The sequence below is a fragment of the Manihot esculenta genome, chromosome 3 (assembly GCF_001659605.2).
Source record: "Manihot esculenta cultivar AM560-2 chromosome 3, M.esculenta_v8, whole genome shotgun sequence".
Classification (NCBI taxonomy): Eukaryota; Viridiplantae; Streptophyta; class Magnoliopsida; order Malpighiales; family Euphorbiaceae; genus Manihot; species Manihot esculenta.
Genome location: NC_035163.2, coordinates 1,345,478 through 1,362,798, shown reverse-complemented (window position 1 = coordinate 1,362,798; position 17,321 = coordinate 1,345,478). Strand labels below are relative to the sequence as shown.

Genomic DNA, 17,321 nt, shown 5'->3' with positions numbered 1-17,321 from the left:
AACAACATATAGAATTAAATCGAAATTTGATCTGACAACGCAGATTTTGGCCACTTACGCCATTTTTTTTTAAGCCATAGAATATCACATTTCAAGAATATTTTAAAATAAAATGCAAGAATCTAACTTAACTTGCAGTTTTCCTCATAAACAGGTAGAGAGAGGACTCTTATGGTACAATTCCCTTGAAAATGAATTTGTGATAAAGTGGACCCTCCCCAATCCATGACGCTTATTTTCATATATTTTTTTCCATTGGAATGTTCAAATCTCTTCCCTATGCCAGCCGATAGCCTTGAGATCGCACCTTAAGTTTACCTTATTATAAAATCTCCAATATATACACACTTAATATTTAAAATTTTTTAAAAATACAGTAGAGTTCAAATAATAACACAACCATTCGATAAACATCCAAAACTCCAAAAAATCAAGGCCCGTGATAGCAAAATAAAACACCAAAACCGAATAAAAAACTAACATTAGACAACTGAATTTAAATCATGCCGCAAATTTAATATAATTCCAATTTTATTTCTTAAATAGACGCCCAACGGCTCAAAACACCCCTATTTATATTTCAGCTCAAATACAATCCACAAGATCACAAGCATACCCGTTTTGAAATTATGATTAAAAGATCAAATTAGATTGATAAAGACACATTCTTAAGTTTTACAATTACAAATTGGGAAATAATCATACTAATTTTTTCTTACTAAAATTCTGAACTTCAACCCTACAAAAACACGAAACTGGATACCGTTCCAACCCGCAACACAGATACAAACATGCTCACTGTTATCATTCTTCACCGATGCAAATATCAAAAATACCAAATGATTCGAGGCATTAAAAAATATACACATAAAATCCCGTTAACTAGAGCACCACTCGCCTACATTGACCATATTACCTCCAATTCTGAATTAGTTATCAGCATAAATTGAGGCTACCATCTTCATAATGAACTCTCTAGTAAGTCTACCTTGCTATTTTCCCCATCATCCAGCCTGCCCACCCCCCCAAAAGAAAATATACCGAAATCCTTGAGTAGAGATCCTGCCTTCTATTGTCCAATACAAGTACTACGTAGTAGGATTTTGAAGAGCGACATAATAACATCAAAGCCTCTGCCACAAATAAAATATGGTTTTGCCCTCAAAACGTTCATGTTTCCAAGTGAAACTCCTCTAAGAAGGCACTGCAAAACAAAAATTTAAGGAATATTCAGCATAAAAAAGACTTTACAATCCAAGCATCCCAAATAGAAAGAATGACAATTCATGAAAATTAAAATAATGGTAAAAAGAACTGCAAGATGAGCTCTTCCATGTTCCATCAAAGCATTCAAATGACAGGAACCACCCCCAGAAAAAGGATAAAACAAATTCCATCTCTTATGCGGGGAAAAAAAGTTACAAGATTTATTCACGCAAAAAATGATGGCAATTTCAAAAGCTTTGCAACTATAATTCCTGTTTGTTTATCTGGAATCCACGTTCCATTCCTTGGAAAATTGACAACCCATCATAATGGGAAAGGACTGGTAAAAAATAAGAAAGCAAAAATGCTTTACACAGCATGAGAGAAAAACAAAGGCAGCAAATGGGATAGTAAAATTTTTTTTTTTAAAAAAAAAATGAAAGAAAGGAAGAAAGAAAATAAGACTAATTTCTGCAAATTGGTTTTTCACTTGATTTCTCTCAAGAACATTTCTACTAGTGTGGAGGTGCAGAAAGTGGCTGTGAAGTTCACCGCATTTGCAACATAAATGGCAGCCAAAAAGGATTTCAAAAAAAAGAACTCACTGTATGTAGATGTGTCAATCTGTTCAGGAAGCTCCTTTATGTCCACCTCAAACCTCTCCTGGACCTGCAATCAACAGAAACTGTTTAAAGCAGAAACAAGGCAACTTGGCGATACAAGTCAGATCAAGAGCACAATAATATCAAGACCTGATTCAGAACATCAGAATCTGATGCAGATGATACAAATGTAATTGCAAGCCCTTTAGTTCCAAATCTACCAGCTCTACCAACCTGTCAATTCAGGAAGTAGACGGAAACAGTCAGACAGATCAACAGAGCAATTAATGGAAGCAAGCAATCAGATATACTGAGAGTTTTATTAAACTTACTCTATGTAAATATGTGTCAGCGGAGTCTGGCATGTCATAGTTGATGACAATGTTTACCCGTTCAATATCAATTCCCCGTCCAACCAAATCTGTGGCCACAAGAATCCTTTTATGCCCCTCCTTGAATCCCTTGTAGCGTGTCAACCTACAAACATTCAACCATTCAGCATGACACGTAGTTTAACTTAACTGCATCTACTTAAACAAATTTTAAATTCTGGAGAAGGTCATGTTTGTGGTCTATTATATGACCTAGGAAAACCACAGAAATGCATTTGAAATGATACACAAGCCTTATGGCCTACCATAATACAGGAAAACTCTAAAGGGAAAAATTCAGTTCAGCATGACGGAGCCTTAACTGCATCTATTCAACAAGAAATTGTAAGAATTTACAATTCTAGAAAAGGTAGCATTAGTGTCTATTATATGACATTGGAAAACTACAAAAAAGCATTTCAAATTTGGTGTTACAAGCCTTGTGGCCTCACATAAGACAGGATAACAAGCTGTCACTTAGTCCATAAAATGCTTGATACAAAACAGATGACCTCAAACAAATTACAACTATGTAGAAGAGATTTTTAACCAGCATCTTATAACAAAATAAAAAAAAAAGGCTGAAGAAACATAGGATAACACTTCCACAAGCTTAAAAGATTCAGAAATGAAAAAGGGATGAATAAAATAAATCATATTAGAGCTAATCACCAGTTGGTACAACTTCTCCAATTCACCTACAGAAAAGATAAAAATCAGACTTGCTATAACCTGCAAAAAAATTCATCTGATCTTATGTTTGATGATTATGCCATCATTGTCTTGCTAGTACAACTGGAAAAGCTATTCCCTTCTATTGCCAGTAAAATTCCAGATGTGCTAGTATGATAAAAAGTTAAGATACTACAAACAATTTATAGCAATTAAATATCAGATCTACCTAGTATAAACGATATCATTGGAAACAATCACCATACCAACCGAAGTGCACCAATGGATCAAGATAAATAATGAAAAAGAAACAAGAAAACAAAAAGACAATAAATGCAGCACAGCATAATTTAGTAACAAAAACCATGAATATTTCTTGAGATCGATTTAAGTTATATAAATCATACAAACCTTTCCTCTTGGGACATGCCAGAATGGATGCAAATAGAGGGAAAATTGCACTCAACAAGTAACTTGTTAAGCTCAGCTGCTCTGTTCACACTTTTGACAAAAATAACAACTTGATTGAAGTCCAGAGCATCAAGGAGATCATTCAACTTCCGGTTCTTCTCCAGTTCAGTCAATTTGATGTAGTGCTGACATTTCATACATTGTGGTAAGTAGAAACCGAGAAAATTGTAGATAGTAGTAGTAATAACAGTAGTAGTACAACAGTATCATCTAAACATGCACCTGTACAAGACCATGAAGGGTCAACTTGGCTTCATCATCAACGTAAATTTCCATAGGCTGAAAGGAAGAAATGTCACAGTAAATCATATTAGCAGCCTTCCTCAAGCTAATGCAATCCAGAAGGAAATGAATGATGGATTCACAGCCTTTGAATCAAGATTCTGGTCCATCTGAATAGTCTCCCTGCAGATACATTTCTTACGAGAAAAATTGCCAATGCCGTTTAAAGCAACTCTTATCTTTATTACAGACCTGACATCAGAACTCTTCTATTCTTCTCAATCTCCTCTTTCTCTCCTCTACCACACCCAAGTACCCAACTCCAAACCCACATAAATACCCAACACCTAAATATGAAAGACTTAAAAATATAAAAGAAAAAAGATAAGAATTATCACCAACTCAAACCCCCTGCTGACTTCAAAATACTTGACTATCAGTTTCTTAATAATTTCTCACCCCATCAAACAACAATTTTTTTCCTTGAAATGGCAGAATAAACCATCTTCGACAGACTACCGGATCCTAACATCTAGATGACTCTAGCAGAAATCTGACATTATTAAAAATATAAGACTTCTAAATTGAAGTAGTACTGGCCATAGGACATTACATCTTGCATAAATTTCTTGCAAACTGGGCGTATTTCTTTGCTGAGTGTTGCAGAAAACATCATAACTTGCTTATCATGAGGAGTCATCTTGAATATCTCCTGCACATCTTTCCTCATGTCTGCATAATGCAAGAGAATTCTCATAAGAAATGCAGAAACCTTAACATAACAAGCCAACAAAAAATTCAGGAGATTAGGAACGCAGACTGGCTATTGCAATGGAAAAAGAGATTGAGGGGAGAGAAAAAACTTACCGAGTGATTCAAGCATCTTGTCACATTCATCAAGAATAAAATGCCTCACATTCTTCAATGAAAGTTCCTTATCTCTTGCCAATGCGAGTATTCTTCCAGGTGTCCCAACAACAATATGTGGGCATTCATTTTTCAATAGATCTTTGTGAACTTTGATATGGACACCACCATAAAAGACAGCAACCTTGATATCAGGCAAGTAAGTACTGAACCTCTCAAACTCATGGCATATCTACAAAATTTAGAAAACCAAATAAATAAAGGGACTGATCATCGAAAAAATTACATAATATAGAGCAAAAAAATAATAACTGAAGCAACAATAAGAAGTTCATAGAACTAGGAGATACCTGGTAAGCCAACTCCCTAGTGTGACACAAGACAAGAGCAATAACTTGGCCAGATGTAGGCTCAATTTGCTGGAGACTAGACAGAACAAACACAGCAGTCTTTCCCATCCCAGATTTAGCTTGGCAGATGACATCCATTCCCAAGATGGCTTGGGGGATACACTCGTGCTGAACTGATGAACCAAACAGAATTGTATCCAAGGAACCCTTGGTGAGTACAAGAAAACCTCCCTGATCCTTTACTTGAAAGGTTTACTAAACCATAATACTGCTCCAAAATCAAAAGTGTGATAGTGGTATATTACCTGGAAAGTAAAGGGCAACATGCTTTAGAAGTAAAGAAGAGGTTTAAAACGACAGTTACACAACAGTAGTATTAAAAGAAATCCAATGAACAATCATGAGACGATATGAAATCAGCATTTTCAAACAAAACAACTTCATCAAAACAAATATAAAAATATTATTAAAATACTCTAAAATTTGAGAATGATTGGGACATGAAATCCATAATTTTATAGGTCTCAAACATAAAATGAAATAACTCATAATAACTCAAAAGTTAAGCATGCCACCCAAATGACACAAGTGTTTGAAACTTTTAACAATTTTTAAAAAAAAAATAGTTAAATTATACAACATATGTTCACATTAGTGAGCACAAAAATTGCAATTTCTCAACAATAGAAAAGAGTCATTGGCTTGCCTTCAGAAGGATGTTCAAATCCGGAGTCCACAATGGCCCGTAGAAGCTCCGGCTTCAAAAGGAAGTCTCTGAATCCAGAACTGTGTATTCCAACATAGCCTCTGCAAACAAAAGGTATATAAATCTTTAAGAAAAGATAAAACCACCATAATTCACTTAAAACAACTATCTTTGCGACCAAATAAATGCATCATAACCACTTACGAGACATGCCAAAGCAAACAAATACAACAAAACCACTTCAGAAAACAATATTTGAAAGCCATGAACTTTCATCTTGAAAGCCAAATGAGCCCAACCGATCCATGCCCCCACCACAGAAACAATAAGATTCAATTGTCATAGCTTATTTTCTCACATTTGTATTGATTTCCTAAGCTAGAGTTCTCAGGAAGGGAACAGATATAAAAGCAAATATAACATAGGAAGAGTAAAAAAGAAAGTAAATAGAAAAACAAAATATTAGTTCCAATGATGCCGCTTACTTCTTAGCAGATTCGCCATTAACTTTGGCAGCAACAGAATCTGGAGCTTTCTCTTCTTCTTCCTCGTAGTCGAGAAGCTCCTCCTCGTAAGCATCGTTGTCCCTGGTTTCACCCATGTTCTATAAACAAACGAATAGATCTCAAATCAGTGCTTCATATATATAAATTGCGTTAGGGTTAACATTGAAAGCAACGAGATTGACTTAGATCTTTTGCAATACGTGAGGAATGAAAAAAATAATAATAATTGATGGGAGAAAACAATTAGGGTTTTGAAAACAAATTGATTAGGGTTTATTAAACTTCAAAAAGAACGAAGAAATTAGACATTGGAGGAATAAGTATACCTCCGAAGAAGGTGGATTTGCGTATTAGGATTAGGATTTGGAAAGTCTGCAAAGGAAAATGGTTAGCGAGCTTAAAGAAATGGGAAACGATTTTGAGATAGAGGAGACCCGATCGAAGACCCCGACAAAGGAAAGAGAAGAGACTGCGCTGCTTATTTAACAAGCCTTAGATATTTCTACCGAGTTGCCCTAATTGCCCCTTCTCTCATTTATGGGTATGGGCTCAAGGTAGATTAGACCAAGGGCCGGAAGTGGGGTGTGTATTGGCTCAGTTCCGAATCGGTTTAATAATAAACACTGCACTCAATTTAAAAACTAAATCAAACCCAATCAAGAATCTAATTTTAAAAGTTAAATAATCAAATAAAATTGTATAAATTGAAAAAATGAATCGATTGAGGCGAATTGATTTGATTTAATATTTTTATTTAAACTCAAAAGTGCTCTCTGATAATGAAATTTATTTTATTAAATTATAAATGGAATAAAATATATTATGAATGACAATTTAAAAATATATTTTAATATGCAAATTATATTATAAATAACATTATTATATAAATTCTGTAAAATATATTATGAATTACTGAACCTTTTGGACACATTGGATTGAATTCATTTATTTCCATACATTTGATTTGCATTATCCAGTGTAATTGCAACAGCTTTGTTATGGCATTGGCAGCCATTGGAGATGCTAATGGCTGTTGATAAACTTGCTCATCTGTTGCTGAAGCAAGCGAGTTGCTTCAGATTCAGGCCGAAATACATGAAACACATGAGATTCTCCCTCAGCCTCCACAAGCTCCACCTCTTTAACTCCATGCTTAGCTAAAAACTCTGCATACAAAACTCCTCTTTCATTCAAGAAATCTACACCAGCAACATGAACAACTGTTGCTGGAAACACATTCCACTCAGTTTCAGACAGATCTTGCTTCTCAAAATTGCATCCAAAGTAGTCACGATTTGATCCTTCTGGTATGCTTAATCTCCAGAACATATCATTCATCTCTACATCAGAAGCTGCTCCATCAACCATCTCTTTCTTTGTCCTCTTCTCACTTCCAAAATAAGGATGAATCAACAGCAACCCTTTGATTTTAACGTAAGAAACTTTCTTTCTCATGGCTTTGATAGCCACATGGTGTGCAATGTTCCCTCCTGCACTGTCGCCGGAGAGAAACACACGAGAAAGATCAGCCAACTTGAGCCAAGGTTCAACACTCACTTGATGACTCAACCATTGAAGAGAAGTGTAGCAATCATCGTAAGCTATGGGCAGCCGATTCTCTGGAGCCAAACGGTAGTCAATAGAGAAGACAATGCATTTGGCTGTGACTGAGAAATCTGCAAGAAAGTGATGGTAACCAAGCCATGTGGTTGAGCCAATACAAAACCCACCACCATGAAAATAAACCAGAACTGGTAGCCTGCTCACAGAAGATTCATCAGGAAGAAACAGTCTTGCTGTTATTGGCTTTGATGGGTCAATGATTATATCCTTGAACTTGTATCCATTTGATTGCAGTGAAGAAGGGAATGTTTCTGATGAAAAGCGTTTGACAGATCCATCAGAAAAGACTTGAAGAAAACCAGGAGCTTCAGAAACTAGAGACATCGTTTTTCCTGTCAAATTAGGCCTGAAGTGATGCAGATGACAATGAAGAATGAATGAGAAATATAAAGGAGATGCATTGGGTTGATTTGGTCAATGGTAGGCTGATCATCTAAAGAAAAAAAGCATTAAAATTAGAGAAAAGTTCGTGAATGCGGTGTGTTAATTCTCCTACAGAGTATTATTTAAAGTGGATAATAGATGAGGCAATTTAGCTTTTAAGTTGGTGGAGTCCATGTTAGGTTGGTCATCCAAGAGGCATCGAATACCAAGAAAAGCAATATTAACTGTAAAGTAGGATGAATATTCTAGCTGCCCCAAAATTATAGAATACAAAGATTCAACAAATTAATAGCACAATGACCTATGTAAAAAATAGTTATTTTATTCTAAAGAAAAGAAAATATTAATTAGTTTAAGTATCCACTCATCTTTTTTTATATATATATAATTAAATTTTTATTAATTTATTATACCATGTAAAATAATCCATGTGATATAATCTTGATACTACATAGAATTGCTTATATAATAAAATTATTGTATGGTATCATTACTCTTTATCAGATTTTTTATTTTTTTATGAAGATTTTAAATATTGAACGGAGTATGATACAAAAAAAAAAAAATAATTTTCGATGAGAAAGCAAAAAACAACCTATAGCAATATCATTACTCTTGGTTGCTTATGCCGTTCTTTTCAGCTTATAGACTTTAAGTGCTATACAAAGCATGGTTAAAAAAATTGATTTTTAATAATAAAGCAAAAAGAATTGGAAACGCGCCAGATAGGGGTCGAACCTATGACCTTCTGCTTAGGAAACAGACGCTCTATCCACTGAGCTACAGGCGCTACGTGTTCCTACAACGTCTGCGATTTTAAAAGTAAATGATCTGAACCAAATTTTGGACGTATGGTAACATTAATTTTGAAAATATAATATACAAATGCTAAAATTCCCACAATTCTTTTCAAAAAATGTCATATAATTAAAATAATTTACTTTTTTCATATATTTAGGTTTCATTAATTAGCTTCGAAAAAATACTTTCGTTTAAAAAAATATGCCATCTTTCCTCAAAACAACATAAATTTTCTGTTTCAGATGTTAGAAAATTTAAAACACATTTTTCTGAAAATGTTTTATAAAAAATTAATGGAATTGGTTTTCCAGTGCAGGTCCATAATTCAGACCAATTTAATATTTTATTATAGTGTCATATTACATTTCGCATGACAGAGTAGCGTTAGTTTTTTTTTCATATATATATAAATTTATAATACAATCTAAAAATTTATAGCCTTTTTTATAAAAGGCATTTCTTACTAATTGGGTATTTAAAATTCAATTAGATCTTTATTTTTTTCATTCTTTTAATATAATATATTTTTAATTTATTTTATATTTTTATAATTGTAAGAATTTAATTTGGATTAATATATTATCAATTATAAATAATATTTATGACAAATTATTTTATTTATAATATATTATATAGAATAAGTAGGATTATATTAAACAATATATTTAATTGAAAATACAATAAATAACCATATACACTAAATATTTACTATTCCAGCAGGTTCAACCTTTGAAATATTGACCAGTATGGCGGATGACAGTGGTGGTGGTTAACATTGAATTCTTTTCTCTAATATTTGAATTTTTTCTTGATAAAATATTTCACAAACAATTAGATTGGAAATAGAATTTAAATCGAGTAGTAAATTTTTATTTCCTTCTTTAAATTCCTTTAAATCCAAAGCTTTGTTTCTCATCATCCTTCCCTTCTTTCTTTCTGCAGTTGCATTCGTCAATAATTCCATAAACTTTTTATTATCAATATATAAGCATTTCAAAGTGATTAAAAAAATTTCTCAAGTTTTTTCTTCAATTTTGCTTTTTTGATATTAATAGGTCAATCCGATAATGTACAATCTCCTGTAACATCCTTATTTAAATAAATTGAAAATGATGATAAATTTGGAAATTATATCATAGGTGAGTCAGGAGTAAGACTGACTCTAAAAACATATAAAAACAGCTTTGGTTTAGAACTATTTTTTTAGAGCTACTATCTTTGAATTTCTCAGCATCTTTTATCATACTTCAAATATGGTCAAATTTGAATCCTTTTTGTAACTTGGATCTTATATAAGTAAAGTTTTCACTTTATTGAACTGCATAATTTTAAAAATGTCAAGAAAAATTTTAAGATTTATATACAAAGTAATTATTAAATAAATACTCATCAGATCTTACTCTAAAGTATCACTAGGATATAAGTTTTCAATTTGTCGATAACAACCATTTAATTTTCTTATAACCTTCTCGATAACTTGTATTCTACATTCCAAATATCGTGATTTGCGATACTCCCAAAATTCATTTTTTACAACTTCATATGTTTTTGCCACCCAACTCTAAAAATGTTAAATAGATTATTGTTTATCTATAATAAAATCTTATGAAACATCTAGATAAATTCTGCATAATAGCTCATCTTCATTGGTAGAATATTGTAATACCCGGCTAGACTCCGGTACCGGAATTCCTACCGTCCGGTGGAATCTCGGATGTCGGAGGCCTCTAGAAGGATAAAAACATGTTTTTATAAAATGTTTTCATGTATTTTAATGTTTTAAGTATGAAAATTAAATGAGTTTTTGCATGAAAAGTCTTTGGAGGAAAACCCAGGTTCGGCCGCCGAAAGTCAAGTTCGGCCGCCGAACATGCATGCGTTTTGGAGGCACGTTAGGCCCCCAAAAGCATGAGTGAGGGAAGTCCAGGTTCGGCCGCCGAAACTCAAGTTCGGCCGCCGAACATGGCATGCATGCGGAGGCACTTTCGGCCCCCGAACGTGGCCTGGCCAGCCACCTATAAAAGGGTCACTTAGCCGAAATGGGCAAGCTTTCTCCCATTTTCGGCCACAGCTAGCTTCCGACCTCCCTCTCCCCAGATCTTGTGTTCTTTCTCCAAATCTCCTCCATTTTTCTTGAGTTTTCACCTCACATTGCAAGTTTTGAGCAGTTAAGACAAGTTTTGGAGCTTTGGGAACTCAGGAGCTCATTTGCTTGGATCTCCGAGTTTAGGTCGTCTCTCTCTCGATCATCAAGAGGTAAGAGCCGATCTTAAGCTCATTGTATGTTTTAAGTAAGTTTTAAGTCGTTTTATGGGGTAGAATGGCATGTTTAGGGTTGTATGAGTTTTTGAGCAAATGTTATGTTTTTGAACAATGTGGCATGTTTAAAGTGTTTTAAGTACCTGGATCACTTTGTTATTGTCTTCATAGATGATATCTTGGTGTATTCCAGGGATGCAGAGGAGCATGCCCATCATCTGCGGTTGGTTTTGCAGACCTTGAGGGAACATGGCTTGTATGCCAAGTTCTCTAAGTGTGAGTTCTGGCTGAGGAGCATTTCATTCTTGGGGCATGTAGTGTCAGAGAATGGGATAGAGGTGGACCCCAAGAAGACAGAAACTGTGGCTAACTGGCCTAGACCCACTTCAGTGACAGAGATCAGGAGTTTCTTGGGTTTGGCAGGTTACTACAGGAGGTTCGTTCAGGACTTCTCGAAAATAGCAGCTCCTCTGACTAGACTAACCAGGAAGAATTAGAAGTTTCTGTGGACCGACCAGTGCGAAGAGAGTTTTGAAGAGCTTAAGAAGAGGTTGACTTCAGCACCAGTGTTAGCTCTGCCATCTAGTGATGAGGACTTTACCGTCTTTTGTGACGCGTCCCGTGTGGGACTGGGTTGTGTACTGATGCAGAATGAGAGGGTGATTGCTTATGCTTCTAGACAGCTAAAGAAGCATGAGTTGAATTACCCCACACATGACCTAGAGATGGCAGCAGTAATCTTTACACTCAAGATGTGGAGGCACTACCTCTATGGGGTAAAATGTGAGATTTTCACAGATCATAAAAGCCTGCAGTACATCCTGAGTCAAAGAGATTTGAATTTGAGACAGAGGAGATGGGTAGAGCTGTTGAGTGACTATGATTGCAAGATTCAGTATCATCCGGGTAAGGCGAATGTAGTGGCAGACGCCCTAAGCCGGAAGTCACTAGGCAGTCTATCCCACATCATGGCAGAGAGGAGACCAGTGGTGAAGGAGTTTTACAAGCTCATTGATGAAGGTCTACAGTTGGAGTTGTCTGGTACAGGTGCTTTAGTGGCTCAGATGAGAGTGACACCTGTGTTTCTGGAGCAAGTGGCTCAGAAACAGCATGAGGATCCAGAGTTAGTGAAGATTGCCAGGACTGTTCAGTCAGGCAAAGACAGTGAGTTCAAATTTGACAGTAAGGGGATCCTCTGCTATGGGAGTCGACTGTGTGTACCAGATGACATAGGGCTAAAAGGAGACATTATGAGGGAGGCTCATAATGCGAGATACAGCGTTCACCCCGGAGCCACCAAGATGTATCAAGATCTGAAGAAATTGTATTGGTGGCCAGCGATGAAGAAAGAAGTGGCACAGTTCGTGTCAGCCTGCGAAGTGTGTCAGAGGGTGAAGCTGAAACATCAGAAGCCGGCTGGAATGCTTAACCCACTACCTATTCCAGAGTGGAAATGGGAAAACATAGCTATGGACTTCGTAGTGGGGTTACCGGCGACGTCCAACAGATTGGACTCCATATGGGTGATTGTGGACAGACTCACCAAATCTGCTCACTTCATCCCTGTTAGGAGTGGCTATTCTGTGGACAAGTTGGCGCAGGTGTATGTTGACGAGATAGTCAGGCTGCATGGGGTTCCTGTTTCAATAGTGTCAGATAGAGGGCCCCAGTTCACCTCCAGGTTTTGGCGGAGTCTGCAGGATGCCATGGATACCAGGTTGGATTTCAGTACTGCCTTCCATCCACAGACAGACGGACAGTCAGAAAGGACCATCCAGACCATAGAAGATATGCTAAGAATGTGTGTGCTGGACTTTGGCGGTTCTTGGAGGCAGCATCTACCTTTGGCGGAGTTTGCCTACAACAACAGCCATCATGCTAGCATCGGGATGGCTCCATATGAAGTTTATATGGAAGGAAGTGCAGGTCACCCGTTTGCTGGGAAGAAGTTGGAGAAAAGGCCTTGGCAGGGCCTGAGCTAGTAGAGATCACCAGCAGGGTGGTACCCTTAATCAGAGAAAGAATCAAGACTGCAGCAAGCAGACAGAAGAGTTATGCAGACATCCACAGAAGGCAAGTAGAGTTCCAGGAGGGGGATCTGGTATTGCTTAAGGTGTCTCCAATGAAAGGAGTGGTTCGGTTCGGGAAGAAAGGTAAGCTGGCTCCACGGTACATCGGACCCTTTGAAGTCTTGCAAAAGATTGGGAATGTATCGTACAAGCTGGATTTACCTGCTTCAATGGAGAGAATCCATCCGGTTTTCCATGTTTCTATGTTGAGAAAGTTTGTGTCAGATCCGGGCAAGGTTCTTAGTGAGCCAGATGTGGAGATTCAAGAGAATCTCACTTATATTGAACAGCCAGTAAGGATCCTAGACACCCAGATCAGAAAGCTGAGAAACAAGGAAATCCCGATGGTGAAAGTCCTATGGAACCACCACAATATGGAAGAATGCACTTGGGAGACACGGGAGTCCATGCTCCAGCAATACCCTTATCTTTTTCTGAGGTTTGTCCCTTGTGTGTTTCATGTATTTTGTGTGTATGTTATGTGTATGCCATGCTAGATGCTAGTTGAGGAACATTCGAGGATGAATGTTCTTAAGAGGGGGAGAATGTAATACCCGGCTAGACTCCGGTACCGGAATTCCTACCGTCCGGTGGAATCTCAGATGTCGGAGGCCTCTAGAAGGGTAAAAACATGTTTTTATAAAATGTTTTCATGTATTTTAATGTTTTAAGTATGAAAATTAAATGAGTTTTTGCATGAAAAGTCTTTGGAGGAAAACCCAGGTTCGGCCGCCGAAGGTCAAGTTCGGCCACCGAACATGCATGCGTTTTGGAGGCACGTTAGGCCCCCGAAAGCATGAGTGAGGGAAGTCCAGGTTCGGCCGCCGAAACTCAAGTTCGGCCGCCGAACATGGCATGCATGCGAAGGCACTTTCGGCCCCCGAACGTGGCCTGGCCAGCCACCTATAAAAGGGTCACTTAGCCGAAATGGGCGAGCTTTCTCCCATTTTCGGCCACAGCTAGCTTCCGACCTCCCTCTCCCCAGATCTTGTGTTCTTTCTCCAAATCTCCTCCATTTTTCTTGAGTTTTCACCTCACATTGCAAGTTTTGAGCAGTTAAGATAAGTTTTGGAGCTTTGGAAACTCAGGAGCTCATTTGCTTGGATCTCCGAGTTTAGGTCGTCTCTCTCTCGATCATCAAGAGGTAAGAGCCGATCTTAAGCTCATTGTATGTTTTAAGTAAGTTTTAAGTCGTTTTATGGGGTAGAATGGCATGTTTAGGGTTGTATGAGTTTTTGAGCAAATGTTATGTTTTTGAACAATGTGGCATGTTTGAAGTGTTGTAGTTGGGGTATTTGATAGTTTGAGACCCCTAGGTGTGATGTATGATATGTATGCATGTTTTAGAACAAGTTTATGCATGATTTGAAGTTTTGGGAGGCAAGAGGTTCATTTGAGCCAAGTTTCTGCCCATTTGGGAGAAACCAGGTTCGGCAGCCGAAGGAACTTTTGGCCGCCGAACCCCCTTGTGGAGGCAGCATTCGGCTGCCGAAGCTTGCCCCCGAAAAGAGACTTTCGTCTCTGTCTGGGACTTTCGGTCGCCGAAGGTGCCGCCGAAAGTGCCTGACTTTCGGCTCTGGAGGGACTTTCGGCCGCCGAAGGTGCCGCCGAACCTGCCCTGTCCAGCCTTCCTTTGCATGTTTTTGCATGATTGTTTTGAGGTATTTTAGGGGGTTTTTGGGGGATGTTTTAGAGTTATGTTCATGTATGTTTGGTCCCTCATTTGAGTCCACCTGTGTAGGTTCGGACCCGAGGAACCGAGGACCCCAGCAGTGAGTCAGTCACTTCAGAGTCAGTAGAGCTTCAGCCAGAGGTGAGTGGAATAACTCTTATGCTTTTAAATAAATAAATCAGTTTTAGCATGATTCACGCATCATGAATGCCATGAGATAATAGGGTGTTGCATTAGACTCACGAATATGTTGCATTGCATACTATGTTTGATGATGCGGATGGATGTTGAATGATCCATTAGCCCCCCTATGCTATGATGATGATGATACGGTACGGAAGACCAGTGAGGCCCATTCTACGCCCCTGGCACTATGTAAGAGAAAGACCAGTGAGGCCCATTCTACGCCCCTAGCACAGTTGGACCATGTTATGTTATGTTATATAAGAGAAAGACCAGTGAGGCCCATTCTACGCCCCTGGCACAGTTGGTCCATGTAGGGGACTATTGGTGACAAATTCATCCTTGATGTGATTAGCTGTGTTGTGATGCATTCCATGTTATCATATGTTTTAAATTGTTTTATTATTCTGCTCACTGGGCTCTTGTAGCTCACCCCTCTCCCTTAACCCCCAGGCTTGCAGGTACAGGGTAGACCAGGAGGTCAGCAAGAGTAAAAAAGTCCTTGTTTTGTAATAGATAGAAAGTGGACATGACAAATTATGTAATGATTTAATGTTATGTTTAGCCATGTTATGTAATGATGAGATTAAGGTTTAGAAGTGTGCTTGACTATAGTCTGTTGTAATCTCTTTTTGTTATATACATGATCTTGATGTCTATTGATGTTTATGTTTTACCAACTCAACTTCTGAGGTATCGCCCGTTGGGGCAAATGATGAGATCCCACAGAGGGATAAATGTTTAAGTTATGCTATGTATAGTGCATGCACAGGTTGAGTTTGGTGTATGAGGAAAAGAAAAGTTTTAATTTTTGTGTATGATTGTTGATCATGTATGGGATTGAACAGGTTTACAGGTTCTATGTCAGGCTTGCTACGGGTCCCGGCGGCCTTAAGCCGATCTGGATCCTAGCGCCGGTAGCGGTCCGATTTTCGGGTCGTTACAAATATCCTATAAATTATGAAGTCATGGTTTACAGAGTGATTAAATATTAAAGGATACGGCTAACTTATGGTAAGTTGTAGGTATTGGCATTCCAATATATATACAAGGCAGATGAAATCTTAAACAATAATTAAATCAATAATATTCTGATAGATTTCATCTAAAAATCGATCGGTAGATGGATTTCATCTCAATCTCCACTTTCGGATGGTATGCATCTCTATCCCCACATTTTCTAATAAAGTCTGATGAAATGCTATACAATAATTAAACCAATAGTATCATGATAGATTTCATCTTAAAATCGATAGTTGGATAGATTTAATCTCAATCTCCGCCTTTAAATGGTATGCATCCATATCCCCACATTTTTCAATAAAGTCAAATGAAATCTTATACAACAATTAAATCAACAGTATTTTGATATATTTCATCTTAAAATCGATCATTGGATGGATTTCATTTCAATCTCCACCTTCAGATGGTATGTATTCCTATTCCCACATTTTTCAATAAAGTCAGATGTAATCTTATACAATAATTAAACCAACAGTATTATGATACATTTCATCTTAAAATCGACCATTTGATAAATTTCATCTCAATCTCCACCTTCTGATGGTATGCATCCCTATCACCACTTATTAAATAATATGATATTCTAAGATATAAACCTAACTCATATTTTTTAATTTCTCCTAAATTCGAGTAAAAAAAATTCTACAGATTATTACTTAACATGGATTTCTATGCTGGAGGTACATCAAATAATGATGTTGAAAATTCATCATCATCATCTTCTTCTTCAAATATTGATGATTATATTTCAGATGATAATGAGTTTGAAGTGGAAGAACAAGCAGTTAATCAACAAATTCTTAGAAATAAGATGGTTTTGCAGCAAATATAATATCAACATCGAGTTTCTAAATGTGGCTTTATTCTAAGTCATGAAGCGACTGATCGTAATTTATTTCTGAATTATTTTTCAGATAATCTATGCTTCAATGATGTATTATTTCGTTGACGATATAGAATGCCTCAAAATTTATTCTTTTATATTGTCGATGCAATAAAAGCACATGATACGTACTTCGAACAATAAATAGATGCAATAGGTAAAATTAGATCATCTACTCTTTAAATTGTATTTCGAATGTTAGCGTATGATTTGCCGATGGATGCTACCGATGAATATGTGAAAATTGGGGAGTCTACTGCAATTGAAATTCTAAAGAGATTTTATCAAGCTACCATTGAGGTATTTGATATCAGTATCTGAGATCACCAACTGCCCAAAATGTTGTAAGATTTCTCTATATTGGTGAGCAACATGGCTTTCCAGAAATGTTAGGTAGTCTCGACTGCATGCATTGGAAATAAAAAAAATTGTCCTACTGCATGGGCTAGTC

At 36.9% G+C, this 17,321-nt stretch overlaps 2 protein-coding genes and 1 non-coding gene across 3 annotated transcripts; all 3 read right to left on the bottom strand.

Annotated features, from left to right (window-relative positions):
* Positions 1-627: 627 nt before the first annotated feature.
* Positions 628-6,461, bottom strand: LOC110611373 (DEAD-box ATP-dependent RNA helicase 15). Its single transcript, XM_021751662.2, has 12 exons — positions 6,300-6,461; positions 5,953-6,071; positions 5,468-5,568; positions 4,762-4,934; positions 4,412-4,643; positions 4,158-4,276; positions 3,545-3,601; positions 3,263-3,447; positions 2,141-2,285; positions 1,959-2,042; positions 1,812-1,875; positions 628-1,204 (listed from the first exon to the last, which is right to left on the bottom strand). Exons 2-12 carry the CDS (start codon positions 6,066-6,068, stop codon positions 1,194-1,196), a joined length of 1,287 nt encoding a protein of 428 aa, XP_021607354.1. The 5' UTR covers positions 6,069-6,071; positions 6,300-6,461; the 3' UTR covers positions 628-1,193.
* Positions 6,462-6,891: 430 nt separating this feature from the next.
* LOC110610307 (probable carboxylesterase 17) lies at positions 6,892-8,056 on the bottom strand. The gene has a single exon (XM_021750167.2). It carries the CDS (start codon positions 7,918-7,920, stop codon positions 6,997-6,999), a length of 924 nt encoding a protein of 307 aa, XP_021605859.1. The 5' UTR covers positions 7,921-8,056; the 3' UTR covers positions 6,892-6,996.
* A 641-nt stretch (positions 8,057-8,697) lies between these two features.
* On the bottom strand, positions 8,698-8,770 carry TRNAR-CCU. The gene has a single exon. It is a non-coding gene; the product is annotated as a tRNA-Arg (tRNA).
* Between the last annotated feature and the right edge of the window lie 8,551 nt (positions 8,771-17,321).